At 37.3% G+C, this 20,622-nt stretch overlaps 1 protein-coding gene across 1 annotated transcript; it reads right to left on the bottom strand.

Moving 5' to 3' along the window:
* Positions 1-3,638: 3,638 nt before the first annotated feature.
* On the bottom strand, positions 3,639-19,628 carry LOC131137128 (metalloreductase STEAP4-like). The gene is made up of 9 exons (XM_058084708.2): positions 19,386-19,628; positions 19,211-19,318; positions 17,631-17,701; positions 16,507-16,591; positions 9,249-9,527; positions 8,437-8,531; positions 8,219-8,372; positions 7,986-8,156; positions 3,639-4,509 (listed from the first exon to the last, which is right to left on the bottom strand). Exons 1-9 carry the CDS (start codon positions 19,626-19,628, stop codon positions 4,261-4,263), a joined length of 1,455 nt encoding a protein of 484 aa, XP_057940691.2. The 3' UTR covers positions 3,639-4,260.
* Between the last annotated feature and the right edge of the window lie 994 nt (positions 19,629-20,622).

The following is a 20,622-nucleotide window of genomic DNA, read 5'->3' as shown; positions in this document are numbered from 1 at the left end:
ATCAAACTTGAATGCATACATATACAATATACACACACACACACGCACACACACACATGCATTAAGCTGTTACATGCATGAATGTTCGCATTCCTGGGGATGAACGTTTCTGAACCATGGACTTATTATAATCTAAAATATAAATCATATGTTGGGAAAAATGTCATACAATATCTATTCTGCCCTGCGATTGGCTGGCGACCAGTGCGGGGTGTATCAGGCCTCTCTAAAGCCAGCTGGGATAGGCTCCAGCATAGCCCCGCAACCCTTTGTGGATATAAACGACATCATTTGACATAAAATATTTTTAAAAATGAACAAAAAAAATTTTTAGTTAAAAAAAAAATTATAATAAATTGTCCAGTTGTTCTTCATTTTTCTTAAGCTGCTGCATCTCCTCTTTTCTTATGGAAAATAAATACTTTAAAGGGATAATTTGGATTTTTTTTGGCATAAAGTTCATTCATTCATTCATTTTCTACCGCTTATCCTCACGAGGGTCGAGGAGGGTGCTGGAGCCTATCCCAGCTGTCTTCGGGGGAGAGTACAGGGTACACACTGGACTGGTGGCCAGCCAATCACAGGGCACATATAGACAAACAACCATTCACACTCACATTCATGGAATGTGGGAGGAAACCGGAGTACCCGGAGAAAACCCACGCATGCACAGGGAGAGAACATGCAAACTCCACACAGAGATGGAATTGAACTCAGGTCGCCTAACTGTGAGGCCTGCGTGCTAACCACTCGGATGCCGTGCAGCCCGGCATGAAGTTGTATGACAAGTTACAGTCCAGTTAGCGACTACCTGGAACCTGGAACCTGGAATCTTCTTCATCACCTAAGTCCGATCAGAACTGGACTTAGATGACTAAGTCGGGGGTAAGTTACCGCTGATGTACTACACTGCTGTCATACAACATGTCAAAAAATCTGAACTCTGCTTTTAAAGGAAAGCATTGTAGTCATATATTGTATATTATATGAATGATTATTGTAGTTATATTATTGTAGGCTAGCATAGCATCTTTAGCCTGCTAGCTTACAATGTGTGTTTATACACTTAAATTCTCACCCCGAGCAATGGCTGACTTCAGTCATCTGCATATTTTGATGTAAAGTGTAGACTGCCTCAAGCTAAATGTTTATGCTTTTGGGGACTAGATGTCGCCATGGCAACAGCGACTTCAGATAGATGTACATATTTAAGTACATTCTGGTATTTTGTTAAGGACAATATGTAGGACAAAGCTGACTTCTGGTTGTTATTGCTGTTGTTGTTATGTTCTTTCTGCCTTTTATTAAAAATTCAATTGTAAATTTCACAGATGAGTCCTTGGTGAATTCTTCATTACACAATGCGGAACTTTACCCACAATGCAGCAGTTTATTTATATTTCCTAGCCGGCCCACAGATAATCTTGTTAAGGCTATCAGACTGTCTAGGTGTGTGAAATTTCAACATGAGAGGAAATTACAATATGTAAGACAGCTTGTTTCACACTTTCTGTGCGCATTATTAGATTCATCGTTTCCCAGGGCGATATTTCAATCTCCTTTATAATCTCAGCACAGCAAATACACACAAAGACACGCACACGCCGCCGAAGAGGAGATTCTTTGGTAAAAGGAGGATAATACAAGACTGAGATTACAGATTATGTGAGCAAGATAATGTTATTAGATGCTGGATAATAAAGTTTGGACATAAATGTTGTGCCTGGAGGTGGACCAGGATCTGATAATGACAGCTGCCGCATCCTCCTCACTTCCCCGAGTCGACTTCCTGCTTATTTGATTAACATCGCTCTCATGTTGTTTCACACCTGCCCAACAGATGCCACTGTTGAGCTGACATAATTTATCTGATACGTCATAGCCTGCACGGTGGTCGAGTGGTTATCAGATGTGTGAACTGTAGGTTTGGTTTTTTACAGTAAACAGTGTAGCCTAGCATGATATGAGTCTAATGTTACCACTGGAGATCACATAGAGTTGTGGTCATTTTGGGGGGGGTAGAACTCGGTTCCATATCGATACAATCTACCGTTCGGGATTTAATTGCAAAATAAGCTAACTCAGTTACAATACAGCATAAACAGTTGTCAGCCCCCCCAAAAGTGCCCCCGAGCTTTCCACTGATGCCACCCATGACTTTCTATGACATCAGGAAGTGGGAAAAAAAATGCTGTAACTCAAAAACCAAAAGTCGTAGAGAGTCGTTCTTGGCCATTGGACAGCTTGTGGTCGCTTATGGTGGACTAGAACTAGCATAAAAACACCCGTTCAATCAGAATGCAGCATTAAAAAAAATTAAATACTGTATCTCAAAGCAGTCACTTCTGATCAAGTAACAGGACGGTGAATCGTTTTTGAAAAGTAGCGGTTTTGAGACACACTGAATGCCGTTGCTGCGTGGATGAAAGGTTGAAAACGCTAAAATACGTAAAACGTTTCAACCTGAAGGAGTAATACCGTATTTTACAAACTATAAGTCGCACTTTTTTTCATAGGTTGGCTGTTCCTGCGACTTATACTCCAGAGCGACTTATAAATGAAAAAACTGTTTATGTTACATAAACACTTTTTCTACCTAATTATGCATTTTTGGCCTTGTGAGACTTATACTCCAGTGCAACTTATGTATGTTTTTTTCTACCTAATTATGCATTTTTGGCCTTGTGCGACTTATACTCCGGAGCGACTTATAGTCCAGAAAATACGGTCATAAACTGTCTTCTGCAGTTGTCCCTTGCTAGATCGCATTTTGAACATCACATCCTCACTCTATCGTGCAAAAAGTAATCAAAAAATGGTCGCTATTATTCATTTGTTCATTCATTTTCTACCGCTTATCCTCACTAGGGTAGCCTAGCATGTTTTTGGAATGTGGGAGGAAACCGGAGTACCCGGATAAAACCCACGCATGCATGTGGAGAACATAAATGGAACACTGTTGCTTTTTTTTAGGTATTTTTGTGAGGGCTACAGCATTAAAATAACTATTTCTGTTGTTAGCTAGCTCCTATTAACTAATTTTTCCGTCCTCAAATTGTGATTGATGGGCAAAAGTGCAGTTCTCCTTTAAGCGTGCCACAATTTAACCTCTGTTTATTTATTCATCAGAAAAAAGATGTTGACCAGTGCAGGGTGTACCCCGCCTCTTGCCCAAAGACAGCTGGGATAGGCTCCAGCATGCCCGCGACCCTTGTGAGGATAAGCGGTAGAAAATGAATGAATGAATGAAAAAAGATGTTCATCTGTGTCGTAGTGAATAGCTATTAGTAAAAAAAATAATAATATTTGCATAAGCACATGCAAATCTTACATAATATTGGCCTACATTAAGCATTTTCAAGCATAAAATGAAAAAAAATGCGGACAAACTGACTTGTTGTGTGCGCCTTTAAGACGCTGAATATAATTAAGAACCACAAACATGCATTATTACACTATAAGAAGATATACAGGAATACATGACGTATCATTGTTTATCATTATTGCATTGCTTTATATCCTATAGATACATAACAGTGAATCATCGAGACTCAATAACACTGACGTTGACTGACGTGTCGGCGAGGAGAGACACTTAACAGCACTGATACATGCACAACAGTGTATCATGTGTCATGTTTTTGTTTTTTTTTTTACGCTCTGTTTGCTCGCACAGTACACAAGAACTCAACCTGGCTCTCCTTGTAGAGCACCGATTTAGACCGTGTGAAGTGTGTTTAATCACACTGGCTGAGGGACTGCGTTACACTACGGTGAACACTTTATTGTAATTTTGTGCGAGTGCCCTTGAGAGAGAGAGAGAGAGAGAGGCCGATTTAGGCAATGAGACGCACCCAGAGACGAGAACAGCTTCAGGGATGCTCCACTTGGAGGGAGAGGAATGGAAATGATTGCTTGTGTTTATCAAAACAATGTATGGCATCAGGGGATATTTGTCTATTTTTGACACGTTCGGAGGAACATAAAAACTCTCAAATCTCCGAGAAAAAAAAAAGAGACGTTTATACCCTGGAAGGCCTGTGTGTTTGCCTGTCTTATCTTGCTCACGATTGCACACATGAGAGGAGGCGGGGCCTGTTCAAAGGGCATAAACATACTCCACCTGCCCAAAGTTATCTCTTTATCTACCCTTTGAATGCATGTGCAAAACTCATCCGCATCACTCATAAAGACGGTTGATTAAAGTTTCTTTCCATCAACAAATCTGCTGAGGTCGCTTTGGATGACGCCGTGCGGGGGTCACAGGTTGGTCTCCACCCTCGACGATTGATTCCGCTCCCAGCCCTGTCGAATGCGAGTGAGCGTGCGATCCACGCACGGCAGCAGGAGAAGCATTTTGAGCAGCAGCACCACGGACGGCACCACCAGACACAGCATGTAGCCCGGGGGGGTGTACCACTTGTACGTAGACGGGCGGAGGAATTTATTCCAGCCGTAAATGTAACCGTGCGCAGTGCATATGAACAAGGTTACGTGGCCCAGTTTAGACTGTGGAGGATAAAAAAAAAAAACACACACTTTGCATATTTTCATTACTAATTCTCCCGAGATAAGACTATTAGATATACTTCGGAGTAGTAAGAGCACAGCTTGCATATTTAAAAAAATGACAGGGCGGCGGTCCTTTTGCAAGCTGTACACTGACTACTCCAAGTGTCATTTTTTTTCGGAACTCAAGAACACATGCATAAATTCTTAAGAAATAACATATTACATAGGGCGAAAGTGCAGTGCACGACAGTACTCCCCGCTGACTTCATGAAATTGAAATTGTCATCAGGGAATCATTGAGTGAATGACATTGGGAAGCAAAAAACACCTCCAAGATGATGGAGGAGGCTGAAGTTAAAAAAAAAAAAAAGGGCGGCGGCCCTTTTGCAAGCTTTACACTGACTACTCCAAGTGTCATTTTTTTCGGAACTCAAGAACACATGCATAAATTCTTAAAAATAACATATTACATGGGGAGAAAGTGGTTTTGAACAAACGTGGTGTTTTTTCACAGATGCACGACAGTACTCCCCCGCTGTCTTCATGAAATTGAAATTGTCATCAGGGAATCATTGAGTAATTGAGTGAATGACATTGGGAAGCAAAAAACACCTCCAAGATGATGGAGGAGGCTGAAGTAAAAAAAAAAAAGGGCGGCGGCCCTTTTGCAAGCTGTACACTGACTACTCCAAGTGAGTAATTTTTTTTCAGAACTCAAAAACACGTGCATAAATTCTTAAAAATAACATATTACATGGGGCGAAAGTGGTTTTGAACAAACGTGGTGTTTTTTCACAGATGCACGACAGTACTCCACCGCTGACTTATTGAAATTTAAATTGTCTTCAGGGAATCATTGAGTAATTGAGTGAATGACATTGGGAAGCAAAAAAAAAAACTCCAAATGATGGAGGAGGCTGAAGGTAAAAAAAAAAGGGTGGCGGTCCTTTTGCAAGCTGTACACTCATATAGTCAAGAACTCAAGAACACATGCATAAATTCTTAAAAAATAACATATTACACCGGGGTGAAAGAGTTTTGAACAAACGTGCTGTGTTTTCACAGATGCACGACAGTACTCCCCCGCTTACTTAATGAAATTGAAATTTTCATCAGGGAATCATTGAGTGAATGACATTGGGAAGCAAAAAACACTTCCAAGATGATGGAGGAGGCTGAAGGTAAAAAAAAAAAAAGGGCGGCGGCCCTTTTGCAAGCTTTACACTGACTACTCTAAGTGAGTAATTTTTTTTCGGAACTCAAGAACACCTGCATAAATTCTTAAAAATAACATATTACATGGGGCGAAAGTGGTTTTGAACAAACGTGGTGTGTTTTCACAGATGCACGACAGTACTCCCCCGCTGACTTCATGAATAGAAATTGTCACATTAAGTTTAATAGTGGAAAATGATCTTAACCCTTTGTTTTCTCCTTGGCAGCTGTTGCAGAATAATTGGTGCCGACGCTCGAGTGTCCTCTGCCGTTTGGTCGTTAATCACGCGGTCGTGTGCGGCTTGCGTACTATGCTGTCGCGCAGCTAGCACAGGTAATTGCGGTAATGTTGCGTTCCTGAGGTGATTGTAATGATTTTATTCAACCCACGATCGAAAGCAACAAACATATTTGCATGACGGATATTAAAATCCGCCATGTTGCCTTGTTGGTAAATGCGATCACAATAAAAATCTATGCAAATCGATCTCAGTTGTGTCGTCTTATCTTCTGAAAGGATCAATTATCTTGACCCCTATCATTGAGCGCCTTTCCGTATTGTTCCATCTGTGCACGTGACCTTTACACACACGGACCTGTGACCTGTATTAGCAAATGTGGGGGTGGCCGGGGAGGGGGTATTACACCTGCTATCATAATTCAGTTTAATGAATAACTTAACATTTAAAATGCTGAGCTAAAAGTAGCCGAGGCATTCATTGTGTGTGCTCCTGTGTTAGGGAGTTAGTTAACTAGGCTCTGGGGAGCAAAGAGCCCGTGACGCATTGCTTTTACAGCACTTTCAAAACTCTGATGATAAGAAAAAACTTGCTAAGTTTAATTGCAGATGATCAAAAAGGCCATTAAAGGAGATTTTGCTGATAGTAAGAGCAGGATGAGAACAATGGCGCTGGGGCGCACTTCAAGACTAAATCGACTTCTTTTTTTTTGTTTTTCTATTTTAGTCACACTGCAGGCTCTTTTATTTTATTTTATTTTTTTAAATATTACAACATCATCGCTTTTTTATCCGTCTCTTTCTGATGCTTGTCAGAGTCATAGTTATGACGCAGGATAAATGAACCCTTGGAATTGAACAGAGCACTTATGACAACTACTTATGTAGGTTCATTCCTCATTATGTTGTGTAATTTTGTGTACCTTATACAGTATATAAAATATATTGTTATTATTATTATTATTGATATTTTAATTACCAGTCCAGGGTGTACCTTGCCTGAAGTCAGCTGGGATAGGCTCCAGCATACCGCCTAGTGAGGATGGATGGATGGATTTATAGTCTAATTAACTTTTTGTTGTTATTATTTATTACCAATTATTGCTACTTTGGGTTTAGTTCAAATTTTGGTTGAAATTATACTTCACGATTTGTAGAACCATGTGATTTCTTCCAGAAGAAAACATATGGAATTCTATATAGGTATATAATTATTATAAATGCAAATATGATTGGTTTATTTATGTACATAAATTATTAATCATATGAATTCCAATATGTTATGAGGTTCAATAAATGTTTTTAAAAAATATGGTTAATTTTATGACTTTTTTCACGTTTATTTTTGTTTTATTTATGTTTTATCTGTGTGGTATGAAGACCCACAAAGTGTGTTTAACATATTTATTACAATTAGAAAAAAATTGTTATTTAATTTATTTTTGTATTTATTACTTTGCTATTTTTATTTTTTGGGAAAATATTAAATTAAATTAAATTAAATTAAATTAAATTAAATTAAATTAAATTAAATTAAATTAAATTAAATTAAATTAAATTAAATTAAATTAAATTAAATTAAAAAGTCAAAATGATAATAATTATAGGATAATAAATATTTTGTCTAAAGAGCTTCTATATACTGGTGTATTAACCATTAGAAAAACTACATTTTCATAATTACCAATGCTGTTGATTTGCAGTGACTAAATTGCCAAGCTATGTCCACAGGCGAACCGCAGCTAAAACTGTTAAGTAAAAACTACAAAAAAATTCTAGAGGATTCCTATGACAACAATGGAACGGCGACATAAAAGAAAAAGCGGGAGGTCGCTGATCAAATGCTCCAAGCCTGCTCTGTATTATATGTGATGCCCTGCTAACCAGCCTTAAAAAGTGATATAATGGTGGCCCGTTCCTATGAAAGGGTTTTTTTCTTCAGTGCAATGAAAAGCATGTTTCTCTGTATTTGGCCTTGTGGAGATGAAAAGACACCAAAGAAGTGCAAGTGTGCTCTGACCTGAATGAAGCTGAACTCCCTCCAACTGAGCGAACCTCCCACAGAGGGCAGCGACGTTAGGCCGAGCAGGACATAAAGGAAGAACCCCAGGATGCCCAGGACGTAGAAGGAGTCAGTCCCCCATGCTTCTGTGTCATTAAAGTCAAACGGGGTGGTTTTGTTGTTCTTCATCTGCAAGAAGAAGAGCTCTTCACTTCTTGGAACGTGCGTGGATCAGCTGCTGAAGCACGTACCTCGTCCACCACACGGGAGATGAGTTTATGCCTGACAGCGTAGCGAATCGGAATGATGAACGTATAGATTGCGTGGAGGAAAGCGAAACCCAGTGCAACCAGGCCCATCTGCTTCCTGCACAGCATCCAGCGGTCCAGCCAGTTAGGGAAACGTCTGCACAAATAATTTAGATTTGGTTTTATCCGTGCACATTCTGCAGCTTCTTTAAAATGATTACCTGTACTTGGTTCCTCTGTATAGCTGAAAGACGGCGGCGATAACACCGGGCAGGTAACACAACGACAACATGACAAGGGAAACGATGGGAAAGACCTGAAAGATGAGGGGAGAACAACATCAGAATGAGTTGTTCCGCTGTTGTCACTGCCACCCTTATATGGGCATGCCTGAGTACATGCTGACTATCCAACAAATGGTTGCTGAAGTCTGACGGCATTTTTAAGAGTCAGAAGGGCAAGCTTTAAGTTATCAAAATTAGGTTCGGCAGCTGTGTGGAAGTCCTCGGGAGCTGCGGGTGGAATAAATTACACAGACCATTTGGGCGGGAGGCAGGAAAGCCGAAGAAACACTGGAAGAGGCGCACAGTCTGGAAGATCTAGAAAGCTTTCTGTGCGGGTTATTGTGGGGAGCTGCTCTACAGGGCTCCAAAACTCAATACAAAGGCTCAATACAATGAGTGTAATAGGTAATATTAGTGGTTTTCTGATATACAGTAAATATATAAAAGCAATGTTTACCGTCTTTTGTGTTATTTCCAGCAAAAATAACGATTGACTTCAACTTAAAACAGACAAAAATATTGGAACGGCAATAAGAAATCGCCAAAAGAATGCCGAAAAAAATCTAAGCCTACATGAAAACACTGTCGGGGGTACTGGAAGCCATTTTAGCCAAGAAAGTCATTTCTGGAAAAGACTTAATTCATGAACAAAAAAAGCATATTCGGAAAAGGATTGATAGTAAAAAATTACAGATAATTATAGATTTATGATACAAAAAAACATTGTCAAAAGCACATTAGCTGGTCACCTTGTTGGCCAGGGACACCATGATTCTGTAGGAGATGTCTTTCCCCTGCTCCACGTAGGCGTAGATGACGTCTCTGATGAGCAGGTAGAAGTAGAAAAAGGCGGTGAGGCCCAAAGCGATTTTCAGCGGAAGTCTCCACTCTGGGAAGAGCTGCAGGGGGAAGTCTTCCAGTTCCCTGGCTGCAGATAGAGACCCCTTGTCCACAACTGTGAGACCCATCTTGGTGGCCACCTCTGCTATGGCCTGCTTTGCCTCTGTACTGTTCCCACACAGGTAGACCTGGACGGACAATTTTATGAAGATTTATAAAATAGACTAAATGTGTAATAATTGTTGCAAATTCCCTCACTGTAAATGTTTAGGGTAAACTTCATGTTGGGTTTCTAACAGGCAACTTACGGGGCAACTAAAGGCGTCCTCAGTAAGGCCACAGCCTAGCCAAAGCTTGTTCTTGTACTGCATATGTTTATGTATTTATATGCAAATTACGAATTTGCGAATATCGCCTGTTGTTTTGTGGGAAAACACTGACATTTCAAGTGCTAGCTAACCTGTTGCCGCCCTTTAAGTCGCCAAATCCAATCCATCAGACAGTATGCAAAGCGTTTACATTACACCGTACTACATGATAACCCACAATGCATTGCGCTCCTCCCCGAGCCGAAATCGACAGGCTGAAGCTCACTTTAGCTCTAAACTCTTTAAATACATCACCTTGTTGAGATTTTTTTTAAATAAGACGAGAAAGTGTCCGTTTAGATCCCGAGTGTGCCATTTATTTGTCCAAATACCAACCGCTTACAATTTCGTTCGGACGAATTCGGCTAAATTTAAGCTAGCTAGTTAAAACTTCCGGTTATTGTAACAAAATAAAACACCCCCTTACTTTTCTCATACATAAAAAGAACGCAGTGATAAATCACTGCTTTTACTTTGAAAACCAGAAGCGAACCAACTCGCAATATCAGAATCAGAATCGCCTTTATTGTCATTATATTGCATACAACGAAATATGAGTGCGACTCCACGGTGCATTTTGTAGAAAATGAAAATAAGAATAAAGAAAGAATAAAAATAAAACAAGAAATAACAATATAAATATAAAAGTGGCAGGTGCTGTTCAAAATAAGTGTAAATAGTAAATATAAGTACATCAAAACAATAACCTATGCAGTAACAAAATGTAGAATTGCAGTAACCAAAATGTGGAATTTCAGTAAAAAAAATTTTGACGATAAATACTCAACATTAACACATTAACACAGCCTTAATGTGTGTGTGTGTGTAAATTAGCATGGGCTCCTTTAAGCTTGTGACTTACATTTATGCTAATCTTCATTAATTACATAAATTAATCTGTTGGATGGAAATTGGACTGTAAAGCAATAAAGTCCGTACAGTTCTGCTACTGTGTCCGGACTTTAAAGTGCTCCAGCGAACCTACCTAACACGCATACAGTCGGTTCTCCCTCACAGTAATTACTATTTGAAATTTTAAACAACAAGTGGCCTTAATAACATGTCTGTAATACCCCAAGGATCAATAATTACCCTCTTCAAACACCCTCTAAACCACGCTATTCAGAGGAGCCACTTTAGCGGAGCTCTCCAATAAGTCACTGAACACACCACCGCCCTCAAGCCATCGGATGACAAGTGGCCCTTATCAGACAAGTGGATGAGTGGATGAATACAAGCCAGAAAGCAACAGCTTAAGTCGCATTTCAAAACCACGGGGAAAAAGTCACAGCGTCCCGAACATCGGAAAAAAAAAAAACACTGCAGCTTTTGGCCTTAATGTGATAGTGGGTCCATGTCATCATTTGCAATAGAAGAAAATGGTGGATATTCACCAAGATAGCCGCAAAAAACATCACTCGATGCTTGGGGATGCAATGCAGAGATCCAACTATGTGTAACCAATTTGTCATAATATTGAATATTATTAAAATACACTGTTTTTCCCAAATGTCATGGTTAATCAGCTTATTAATAAATATCATACCTAGAAATGTGAGATTCAAAAAGATGGCCACTTAGACATATTCTACATCATTCAATTAGTGCACCGCGGGGGGCCATTTTTTTATTTGCCCTCAGCACATTCTACCAGAAAAAAAAAAAAACGGAGAACAAAGTAATTATTTAATTTAATTGTAATTTTTAATTGTAATTTTTTTGAAAAGCAAATAAAACTAAGAATAAAGTCAAACTTTTTGGAAAATTCATATGAAAAAGAAATTTGCACATTCTACCAGAAAAATTGAAAAAAAATGTAATTTAATTGTAATTTTTAATGTTATTTTTTTTTGAGAAGCAATTAAAACTAAGAATAAAGTCAACATTTTTGGAAAATTTGGCTGGGAAAAACTGGGAAAAAAAGAAATGGATACATTTGCACATTCTACCAAAACATAGAAAAAAATAGAAAAAATTGAAAATATTAGTAATACAAAGTCATTATGTAATTTAATTTACATTTTTTTATTGTAATTTTTTTGAGAAGCAAACAAAACAAAGAAGGAAGTCAAAATTTTTGGAAAATTTGGCTGGGAAAAACTTATAATATGAAAAAGAAATAGATAAATTTGCACATTCTACCAGATAAATTGGAAAAAAAAACTAAAAAAATGTAAAAATATTAGGAAAACAAAGTAATTATGTAATTTAATTGTAATTTTTTTGAGAAGTAAACAAAACAAAGAATAAAGTCAAAATTTTAAAAAAATTTGGCTGCAAAAAACTTGGAAAAACAGAAAAAAATTGAAAAACTAGCAAAATTGTATAATATAAGGATAAAACGTTAACTTTGTCAAGTAAATTAAAAACAACTTTTTAGCCGAGCTACATGAGTCGGTTAAAGAAATAGATACATTTGCACGTTCTACCAGAAAAAAAAAAAACTAGAAAAATGTGAAAATATTGGGAGAACAATGTCATTATGTAATTTAATTGTAATTTTTTTATTGTTTTTTTTAAAAGTAAACAAAACAAAGAATAAAGTCAAAATTTCAGAAAAATTTGGCTGCAAAAAACTTGGAAAAAACAGAAAAAAATTGGAAAAACTAGCAAAATTGTATAATATAAGGATAAAACGTTAACTTTGTCAAGTAAATTATAAACAACTTTTTAGCCGAGCTACATGAGTCGGTTAAAGAAATAGATACATTTGCACGTTCTACCAGAAAAAAAAACTAGAAAAATGTGAAAATATTGGGAGAACAATGTCATTATGTAATTTAATTGTAATTTTTTAATTGTTTTTTTTTTTAAGTAAACAAAACAAAGAATAAAGTCAAAATTTCAGAAAAATTTGGCTGCAAAAAACTTGGAAAAACAGAAAAAAATGGAAAAACTAGCAAAATTGTATAATATAAGGATAAAACGTTAACTTTGTCAAGTAAATTATAAACAACTTTTTAGCCGAGCTACATGAGTCGGTTAAAGAAATAGATACATTTGCACGTTCTACCAGAAAAAAAAAAACTAGAAAAATGTGAAAATATTGAGAGAACAATGTCATTATGTAATTTAATTGTAATTTTTTAAAAAAATTTTTTAAAAGTAAACAAAAGAAAAAAAGAATAAAGTCAAAATTTCAGAAAAATTTGGCTGCAAAAAACTTGGAAAAACAGAAAAAAAATTGAAAAACTAGCAAAACTGTATTATATAAGGATAAAAGGTTAACTTTATCAAGTACATTTTTAGCCTAGCTACATGGGTCGGTTTACAAAATGCTAAATCCAGCCCCTTTCCATGTCGGGACACAATAACATGGTCAAAAAATAAGCATTTCCATACATTAAAATAGACCTAAAATGACCTAAAACACCTTATTGTTATATTACCTAGAATTAAATAAGCCTTGTTTCTATCGAATATGGAACCCATATGCATGTTGAAATGAAATAAAACCATGACCATTATGTCTCCTCTTCCCTCCTTTCACACCAACATGGACTACGTTGGTTGCACCCAAACACCCATCGGTGATGTTTTGCTGTTGCTGATAATTAAAAGATTGCGGCTCCATGAGTCACGAGGGCATGACAGCACTGCTGGCATCATGTGCAAGAAATCTTCTTGGAGTTTTTTTTTTGTAGAGAGGTGTAAAACGCTTGATACAGTAACAGTACACGCGCCACTCAATCACTAATCCCATTTCTAGATCTCACCTTATTGCTGAAGCTTATTACCACTCTTGCCGCTCGCTGATAAGGCGATTAAGATGTTGGGAGATGAAAGGGGAAGGTGTGTGTGTGTGTAAGGGATGGGGGCGTGGGGGGGGTTGAGAGAGCTGGTGGAGGATAGAGGAAGAGAAGGCCTGCAGTTTGACAAGCGAGTCAACTGAGCAGTTTTCCCCCAGGTGTGTGTAAGTGGACCGGGCAGCCAGCCATGTCTCCTTACATTACTGCAACATAACAGCAGGGGACAGCCGACAGACTAAATCTCCATCTGAATGTAAATGTGACACAACCACAAAGAGAGATGGGGGGGGGGGCACCACTGTGGGTCCAATTACGCTGCTGGTCGGGGGAATTGCTTATCTTCTTACCGAAACATTGCCAAGTCAAACAGAGGCTGGTATGATTCAGATTCATCATTGAGCATGTTTGGGGTTTTTTTTGAAAAAACATAAGGCTTTCATTGCTGATGAGAGGAGGCGAACGGCGGCGGCGTCGCTGCGTGGAGTTGGCGTGTTCTCCTCGCGAGCGCAAGCTTTTTTTCCTCCTGGTACTCCGGCTTCCTCCCAACATAATTGGAGATTCTACGTTTTTAAGATTGTACATTTGTTGACGTATTTTTGACAATCTGAAACATTTCATAACACTTCAAAGGTTCCATTATGCTGCTTATCCTCATTAAGGTCAAAGGTGGTATGCTGGAGCCTATCCCAGCATGTTCTCTATTATTTTATTAATGTTACAACTTGCCTTCCAAGATGATGTAATGTCGGTTTTGGTCAAGTAGTTTGGAAAATAAATTACACACAAAAATGCCACTTATACTCCAGTGCGACTTAGGTATGTTTTTTTTCTACCTAATTATGCATTTTTGGCCTTGTGCGACTTATACTCTGCACCGACTTATGTATGTTTTTTTTAACCTAATTATGCATTTTTAGCCTTGTTCGACCTATATTCCGGAGTGACTTATGTATGTTTTTTTCTACCTAATCATGCATTTTTGGCCTTGTGCGACTTATACCCCAGTGCGACTTATGTATGTTTTTTTCTACCTAATGATGCATTTTTGGCCTTGTACGACTTATACTCTGGGGACTTATGTATGTTTTTTTTTTACCTAAACCTTGTGCGACTTACACTCCAGTGCGACTTATGTATGTTTTTTTCTTCCTAATTATGCATTTTTGGCCTTGTGCGACTTATGTATGTTTTTTTCCACTTAATTTAGCATTTTTGGCCTTGTGCGACTTATACTCCGGGGCGACTTATGTATGTTTTTTCTACCTAAATCTTGTGCAACTTATACTCCAGTGCAACTTATGTATGTTTTTTGTCTACTTAATTATGCATTTTTGGCCTTGTGTGACTTATGTATGTTTTTTTCTACCTAAACCTTGTGCAACTTATACTCCCGAGCGACTTATGTATGTTTTTTTTCTACTTAATTATGCATTTTTGGCCTTGTGCGACTTATGTATGTTTTTTTCCACCTAAGCCTTGTGCAACTTCTACTCCAGTGCGACTTATGTATGTTTTTTTCTTCTTAATTATGCATTTTTGGCTTTGTGCGACTTATACTCCAGTGCGACTTATGTATGTTTTTTTCTACCTAATGATGCCTTTTTGGCCTTGTACGACTTATACTCTGGGGACTTATGTATGTTTTTTTTTTTTACCTAAACCTTGTGCGACTTACACTCCAGTGCGACTTATGTATGTTTTTTTTCTTCCTAATTATGCATTTTAGGCCTTGTGCGACTTATGTATGTTTTTTTCCACTTAATTTAGCATTTTTGGCCTTGTGCGACTTATACTCCGGAGCGACTTATGTATGTTTTTTCTACCTAAACCTTGTGCAAATTATACTCCAGTGCAACTTATGTATGTTTTTTTCTACTTAATTATGCATTTTTGGCCTTGTGTGACTTATGTATGTTTTTTTCTACCTAAACCTTGTGCAACTTATACTCCCAAGCGACTTATGTATGTTTTTTTTCCACCTAAGCCTTGTGCAACTTATACTCCAGTGCGACTTATGTATGTTTTTTTCTTCTTAATTATGCATTTTTGGCCTTGTGCGACTTATACTCCAGTGCAACTTATGTATGTTTTTTTCTACCTAATTATGCATTTTTGGCCGTGTGCGACTTATACTCCGGAGTGACGTAAGTATGTTTTTTCTACCTAAACCTTGTGCGACTTATACTCTGGAGTGACTTATGTATTTTTTTTCTACCTAATTATAAATTTTTGGCCTTGTGCGGTATTTACATATAGTACAGACATAATAAATGTGTGTCGCTATAAAGAGTTCAGGAAGTGATACCAGGGGTTCGGAGTTGAGTTTGCCGTGTACTACATCTGCAAAAGTAGCCTCTGTTTGTATTTACCGTATGCTGACAACGACAGAGCAGTACACAATTTCTGCGATATGGCGATAAACGGGTTTTGGGACCCAACACATGTTGACCAACAGCTTGTTCGGTTGAAAGAGCCGACTCTAGGAGCTGGGTGGTTCACAAACGATCTAGCATGAGATGGTATTCAGTTGTTTTCAATGAAAGTAGAGCACTGCAGTGGTACGAGTATGTGAAAGGGTGTGTGTGTATGTGTGTGTGTGTGTATTGTTTGTGTTGAAGAGGATTTGAGGCAGATTCAGGTTTGGTCTCCAGAGGTTCCCCCCTGTATGTTTGTGTTTCCCTTTGTAGCTGTGAAGCGGAAACTCCAATAAACACTCGTCTTTCAACTTTCTAACATTATAAAAGTGTGTTAGATTGTGTGTTTTTACAAGCGCTGCCCTCATTCTTCTCATATTGATATGGAAACATGGAAAAATCAATAACAGGCACCGCACAACACTGACTGAATCAATTCCGTCTTACACCCAATCGAGCTTGTTCTGCGGTTCCTGACTGACTTCTATGGAGGATTTGAGGTCTACAGAACACAGCAAGCATTTAATATGATGTTCTAATATCTTCCAAGGGTTCGGTTCCAATGTCCACTTATCCCCTTCTCGTGGAACGTTGTTTTTTTTTTTACCAACATATGTTCCTCTTCTACTATCTCACCTGTTTTCCTGACAGAAGAGCATTCTGCAGAGCCCAAGCGGAGAGAGTGTTAAGACCTTTCACCACCGTGGCTCCAGGGACCAGTCTGGAGAACACACAGCAAAGATTTCGGCTGACATTTTTTTTTTTTTTTTCAACACTTCTCTCTCTCCAAAAGTACCAGAAAGGTCTGAATGTCACAAATCAATGTCTCCACTTCAACGAAAACTATACTCAGCGGGCTGTTCTGACGCTCAAGGAGGCGCTTTCATTTATTTTCGGATTAAGGGGGGGGGGCTTTTGATGTTGTGCATTCTGTTTGTTTTTACACAGAAAAAGCGTTTAACCCCAAATCTCACCATCCAAAAAATTATATTATATTATAAAAGAGGATTAAAAATAACATAAAGTCAACAAGTCCATTTTTTTCAACATTTTTCCCAGATTTCCTAAATAAATATTTAATGACAATAAAGTTTTAATATAATATTTTACGAGAATAAAGTCCTAATATTGTGAGTAAAAAAAAAATCCCTGCAGGATGAATATGCAATATCACAAGAAAAAAAGGTGATATTATTAAAACATAAATAACAAGGATAAAGTCATAGTTTAATGAGGATCATAAAAGTATGGCTATGACGTTTAATGGGTTACTGAGAAAGAACTACGTGGACCAAAAATTGCATCCTGGTTCTTGTGGGCATTTTTATATTTACTCCTTAAAATGAACATTGAGATTATATTTAATATTTTTGTACTTTTATTTTTCGAGATGCGCATTTCAACTTATTGATCTATTGAGTGTATATATTGTCTTATTGTATGTATTTTATTGCCTTATTAACATACAGATGAAAAATAGCCCCTTGGCTAATTATAATTTATGAAATTGCATTGTCTCCTACAAATAAATCTAAACTAATCTAATATTCTAACATAATAATTGTTAAATAATTATAAAAATTACAAAGAAATACCAATCAAATTTAATAATAAAATAAAATTAATTAAATAAATAATTTAATATATTTAATAATAATTTTATAAATTTACTAAAAATTATAATAATAAAATAAAATTATTGGTATTACGCTTTTTTAATTTATACGGTAATGCAATTTTCTGTTACTAACTAATTTTACCTCTGCAGGTAGACAGCGTTGGCTTCCGGGTAGATGCCTTTCTTCAGGTTGTTACTGAGGTCCACCAACACCTGCAATCAATCCATCGTCGGCAATGAGACACCAGACATCTTTTCTTCCACACAAGCTTATAAAGATGAATGAGCGTTAGGGAGAAGACGTCTCTCGTTATTTATTAGCATTATATGGAATATGTTGTATAAATACATTTATTCAATGTATTATACACTACCGCTCAAAAGTTTGGTATCACTTTTTTTTGGCCAGTTTGAGATATGTTTTTTTCTTGGCAGTCCTACCATGAAGTCCCGCATCCTGAAGTCATGCTGTGCTATATATATCACTATATTGACACTTACTATAATAAGTAAAGTAAAGTAAAGTAAAGTAAAAGGCAGGAAGTGAATAATAATAAATTAATTACCACAAAAAACAATTTCATGAAAAGTAAAGTAAAGTAAAGTAAAGTAAAGTAAAGTAAAGTAAAGTAAAGTAAAGTAAAGTAAAGTAAAGTAAAGTAAAGTAAAGTAAAGTAAAGTAAAGTAAAGTAAAGTAAAGTAAAGTAAAGTAAAGTAAAAGGCAGGAAGTGAATAATAATAAATTAATTACCGAAAAAACAATTAAATGAAAAAAGTAAAGTAAAGTAAAGTAAAGGAAGTGAATAATAATAAATTACCAAAAAAAACAATTTAATGAAAAAAATCAAAAGTAAAGTAAAGTAAAGTAAAGTAAAGTAAAGTAAAGTAAAGTAAAGTAAAGTAAAGTAAAGTAAAGTAAAGTAAAGTAAAGTAAAGTAAAGTAAAGTAAAGTAAGTGAATAAAAATACATTAATTACCGAAAAAAACAATTTAATGAAAGTAAAGTAAAGTAAAGTAAAGTAAAGTAAAGTAAAGTAAAGTAAAGTAAAGTAAAGTAAAGTAAAGTAAAGTAAAGTAAAGTAAAGTAAAGTAAAGTAAAGTAAAGTAAAGTAAAGTAAAAGGCAGGAAGGGAATAATAATAAATTAATTACCAAAAAAAACAATTTCATAAAAAAAATTTTAAGTAAAGTAAAGTAAAGTAAAGTAAAGTAAAGTAAAGTAAAGTAAAGTAAAGTAAAGTAAAGTAAAGTAAAGTAAAGTAAAGTAAAGTAAAGTAAAGTAAAGTAAAGTAAAGTAAAGTAAAGTCAGGAAGTGAATAATAATAAATTAATTACCGAAAAAAACAATTTCATGAAAAAAATAAAATTAAAAATAAAGTAAAGTGAAGTGAAGTGAAGTGAAAGCAGGATGTGAACAAATGTAACAGTTACTGATTGTAAAAGTACCAGATGGAGGGGTAGGATTTAATAAGCTTTGCTTCTTCCTACTCCTTTTGGACATGTGGAACTGTGAACTGATCATGTGATGCATTCAATTGTAATCTGATGCATGTTCAAATGAAATACAACCATTACCATTACCATAATATTGTGGAATATGCATTGTGTATCCTGAATGATTAACAGTAAAAAGGCAGCACACTAATCATAGTTGTTTATGTAAAAAGAAAGCATGAAAGTCAATATTAGGCCTATTGCACCATTAGCGAGAGCATCCATTTACCTTCCCTTCCAGATAAGGCGTCAGCGTCTCCATGAAGGTGTAATGTTCTCTGTGAACACAAATGAAGATGAGCCGCGCCGCCTTGGCCGCGGCCTCATGCCTCATCACCTGCACGACACAAATAATTGTGATTTAGTCGCACAAACATAAGCTTAAGCACCTCGTGTTTTTTTACCTGAGCTCCGTCTGGCAACGGACCGCAGCTTTGAGGTCTGCGGCTGCCGTACACCACCTTGAAGCCCGTCTGGAGCAAACGCAGACCCAGGGAACGGCCTAAATCCCCCGTCCCAAAGATGCACAGCGGCTCCTGTTCAGGGTAGGACACCTCCGCACCTCCTCCATCTTCTCCTCCTCCCAGATGATGGAGAGTCAGATGCTCCGGCTTGGCCTCCTCTGATATGTTACTTGTCACGGTCATGATGTTCATGATGGTCAGTGTTCTCTCCTGTGTTGTTATATATAGCGCCGGAATCTAACCTCCCGCCTTGTCGTGCAATATACAACAACATGTGACATCCAGCCATAGTTGTGGATTATATCTCGGAGATAAAAGGTCAATCAAGGGAAGATGTTGCACCGCTAATCGTCCTTCACGTGTGTGAGATAATGTCATGTGACTCACCACTCCGCCCCACAACTTGGCGTGTTAAATGTTTTTATTGAGTCTTACGCAACAAGAACTTGAACAGACTTTGAACTGTAAAAGAAATGAAAACATCAGGATTGACCTGGGATTTAAACGCTCGCCAAACGGTTCATCAAGTTCACCGCCACTTTATGAAAAAGCTGAGTCATCAACAAATCGCCGGCCATTGCAAAGATAACATGAGCGTATTGAGAGCGGAGATCTCTGGAACGAAGATTTGTCATCTGCAATTTCAACCCCTGCATCATTCTTGATAGCGCTACAAATTGATAAGGTGAAATGGAGACTTTATCGGAACATTTTATACTACGTTGTTTATGTTCTAATATTGCCAATAATAAACTTTACTATTCACATTCTCATTTATATCTTGATAAATGTCTCCGGCCACGCCCACTCCACTGTCGCGTGCATAGAAACACTTCAAGATATCGCAAACAATGGTAAGTCGCTTTAGCATTTTAGCGTTTTCTCCCCGCTTCCTGTATGCTAGCGCTTTTGCTTTTGCTGGTAGGGAATCAGGAACTCCAACCACTTGTACCTGATGGTGGCGTCGTTAGCAATTGTAAACAGGTGGCTTTGCTAGCAAGTAAACAGAACTTGAGGGAGGGCAGAACGCTTATCTGTTTACAGAAACGCCCATATAAGGAAGTCTGCCCCTCTGTGACATCACAAAGGTACGGTTTGACCACGCCTTTTGAAACCGAGCGTTTTGAACCCAGCCCAAACTTTTTTCAGCGCTCACTTCCAAATGTGTAAACCTCAT

The sequence above is a fragment of the Doryrhamphus excisus genome, linkage group LG17 (genome assembly GCF_037039965.1).
Source record: "Doryrhamphus excisus strain RoL-2023G ecotype Guam linkage group LG17, RoL_Dexc_Guam_v1.1, whole genome shotgun sequence".
Classification (NCBI taxonomy): domain Eukaryota; kingdom Metazoa; phylum Chordata; class Actinopteri; order Syngnathiformes; family Syngnathidae; genus Doryrhamphus; species Doryrhamphus excisus.
The sequence above is the reverse complement of the archived record's forward strand: the minus strand, read 5'-3'. Positions and strand labels throughout refer to the sequence as shown.

Coding starts and splice junctions, on each gene's coding strand:
- LOC131137128 (XM_058084708.2), bottom strand. CDS start 19,628: ATGACCGTGACAAGTAACATATCAGAGGAGGCCAAGCCGGAGCATCTG. Junction 17,702..19,210: donor CGCCTTATCTGGAAGGGAAG/GTAAATGGATGC, acceptor GATTGATTGCAG/GTGTTGGTGGACCTCAGTAA. Junction 8,157..8,218: donor TCTCCCGTGTGGTGGACGAG/GTACGTGCTTCA, acceptor TTCTTCTTGCAG/ATGAAGAACAACAAAACCAC.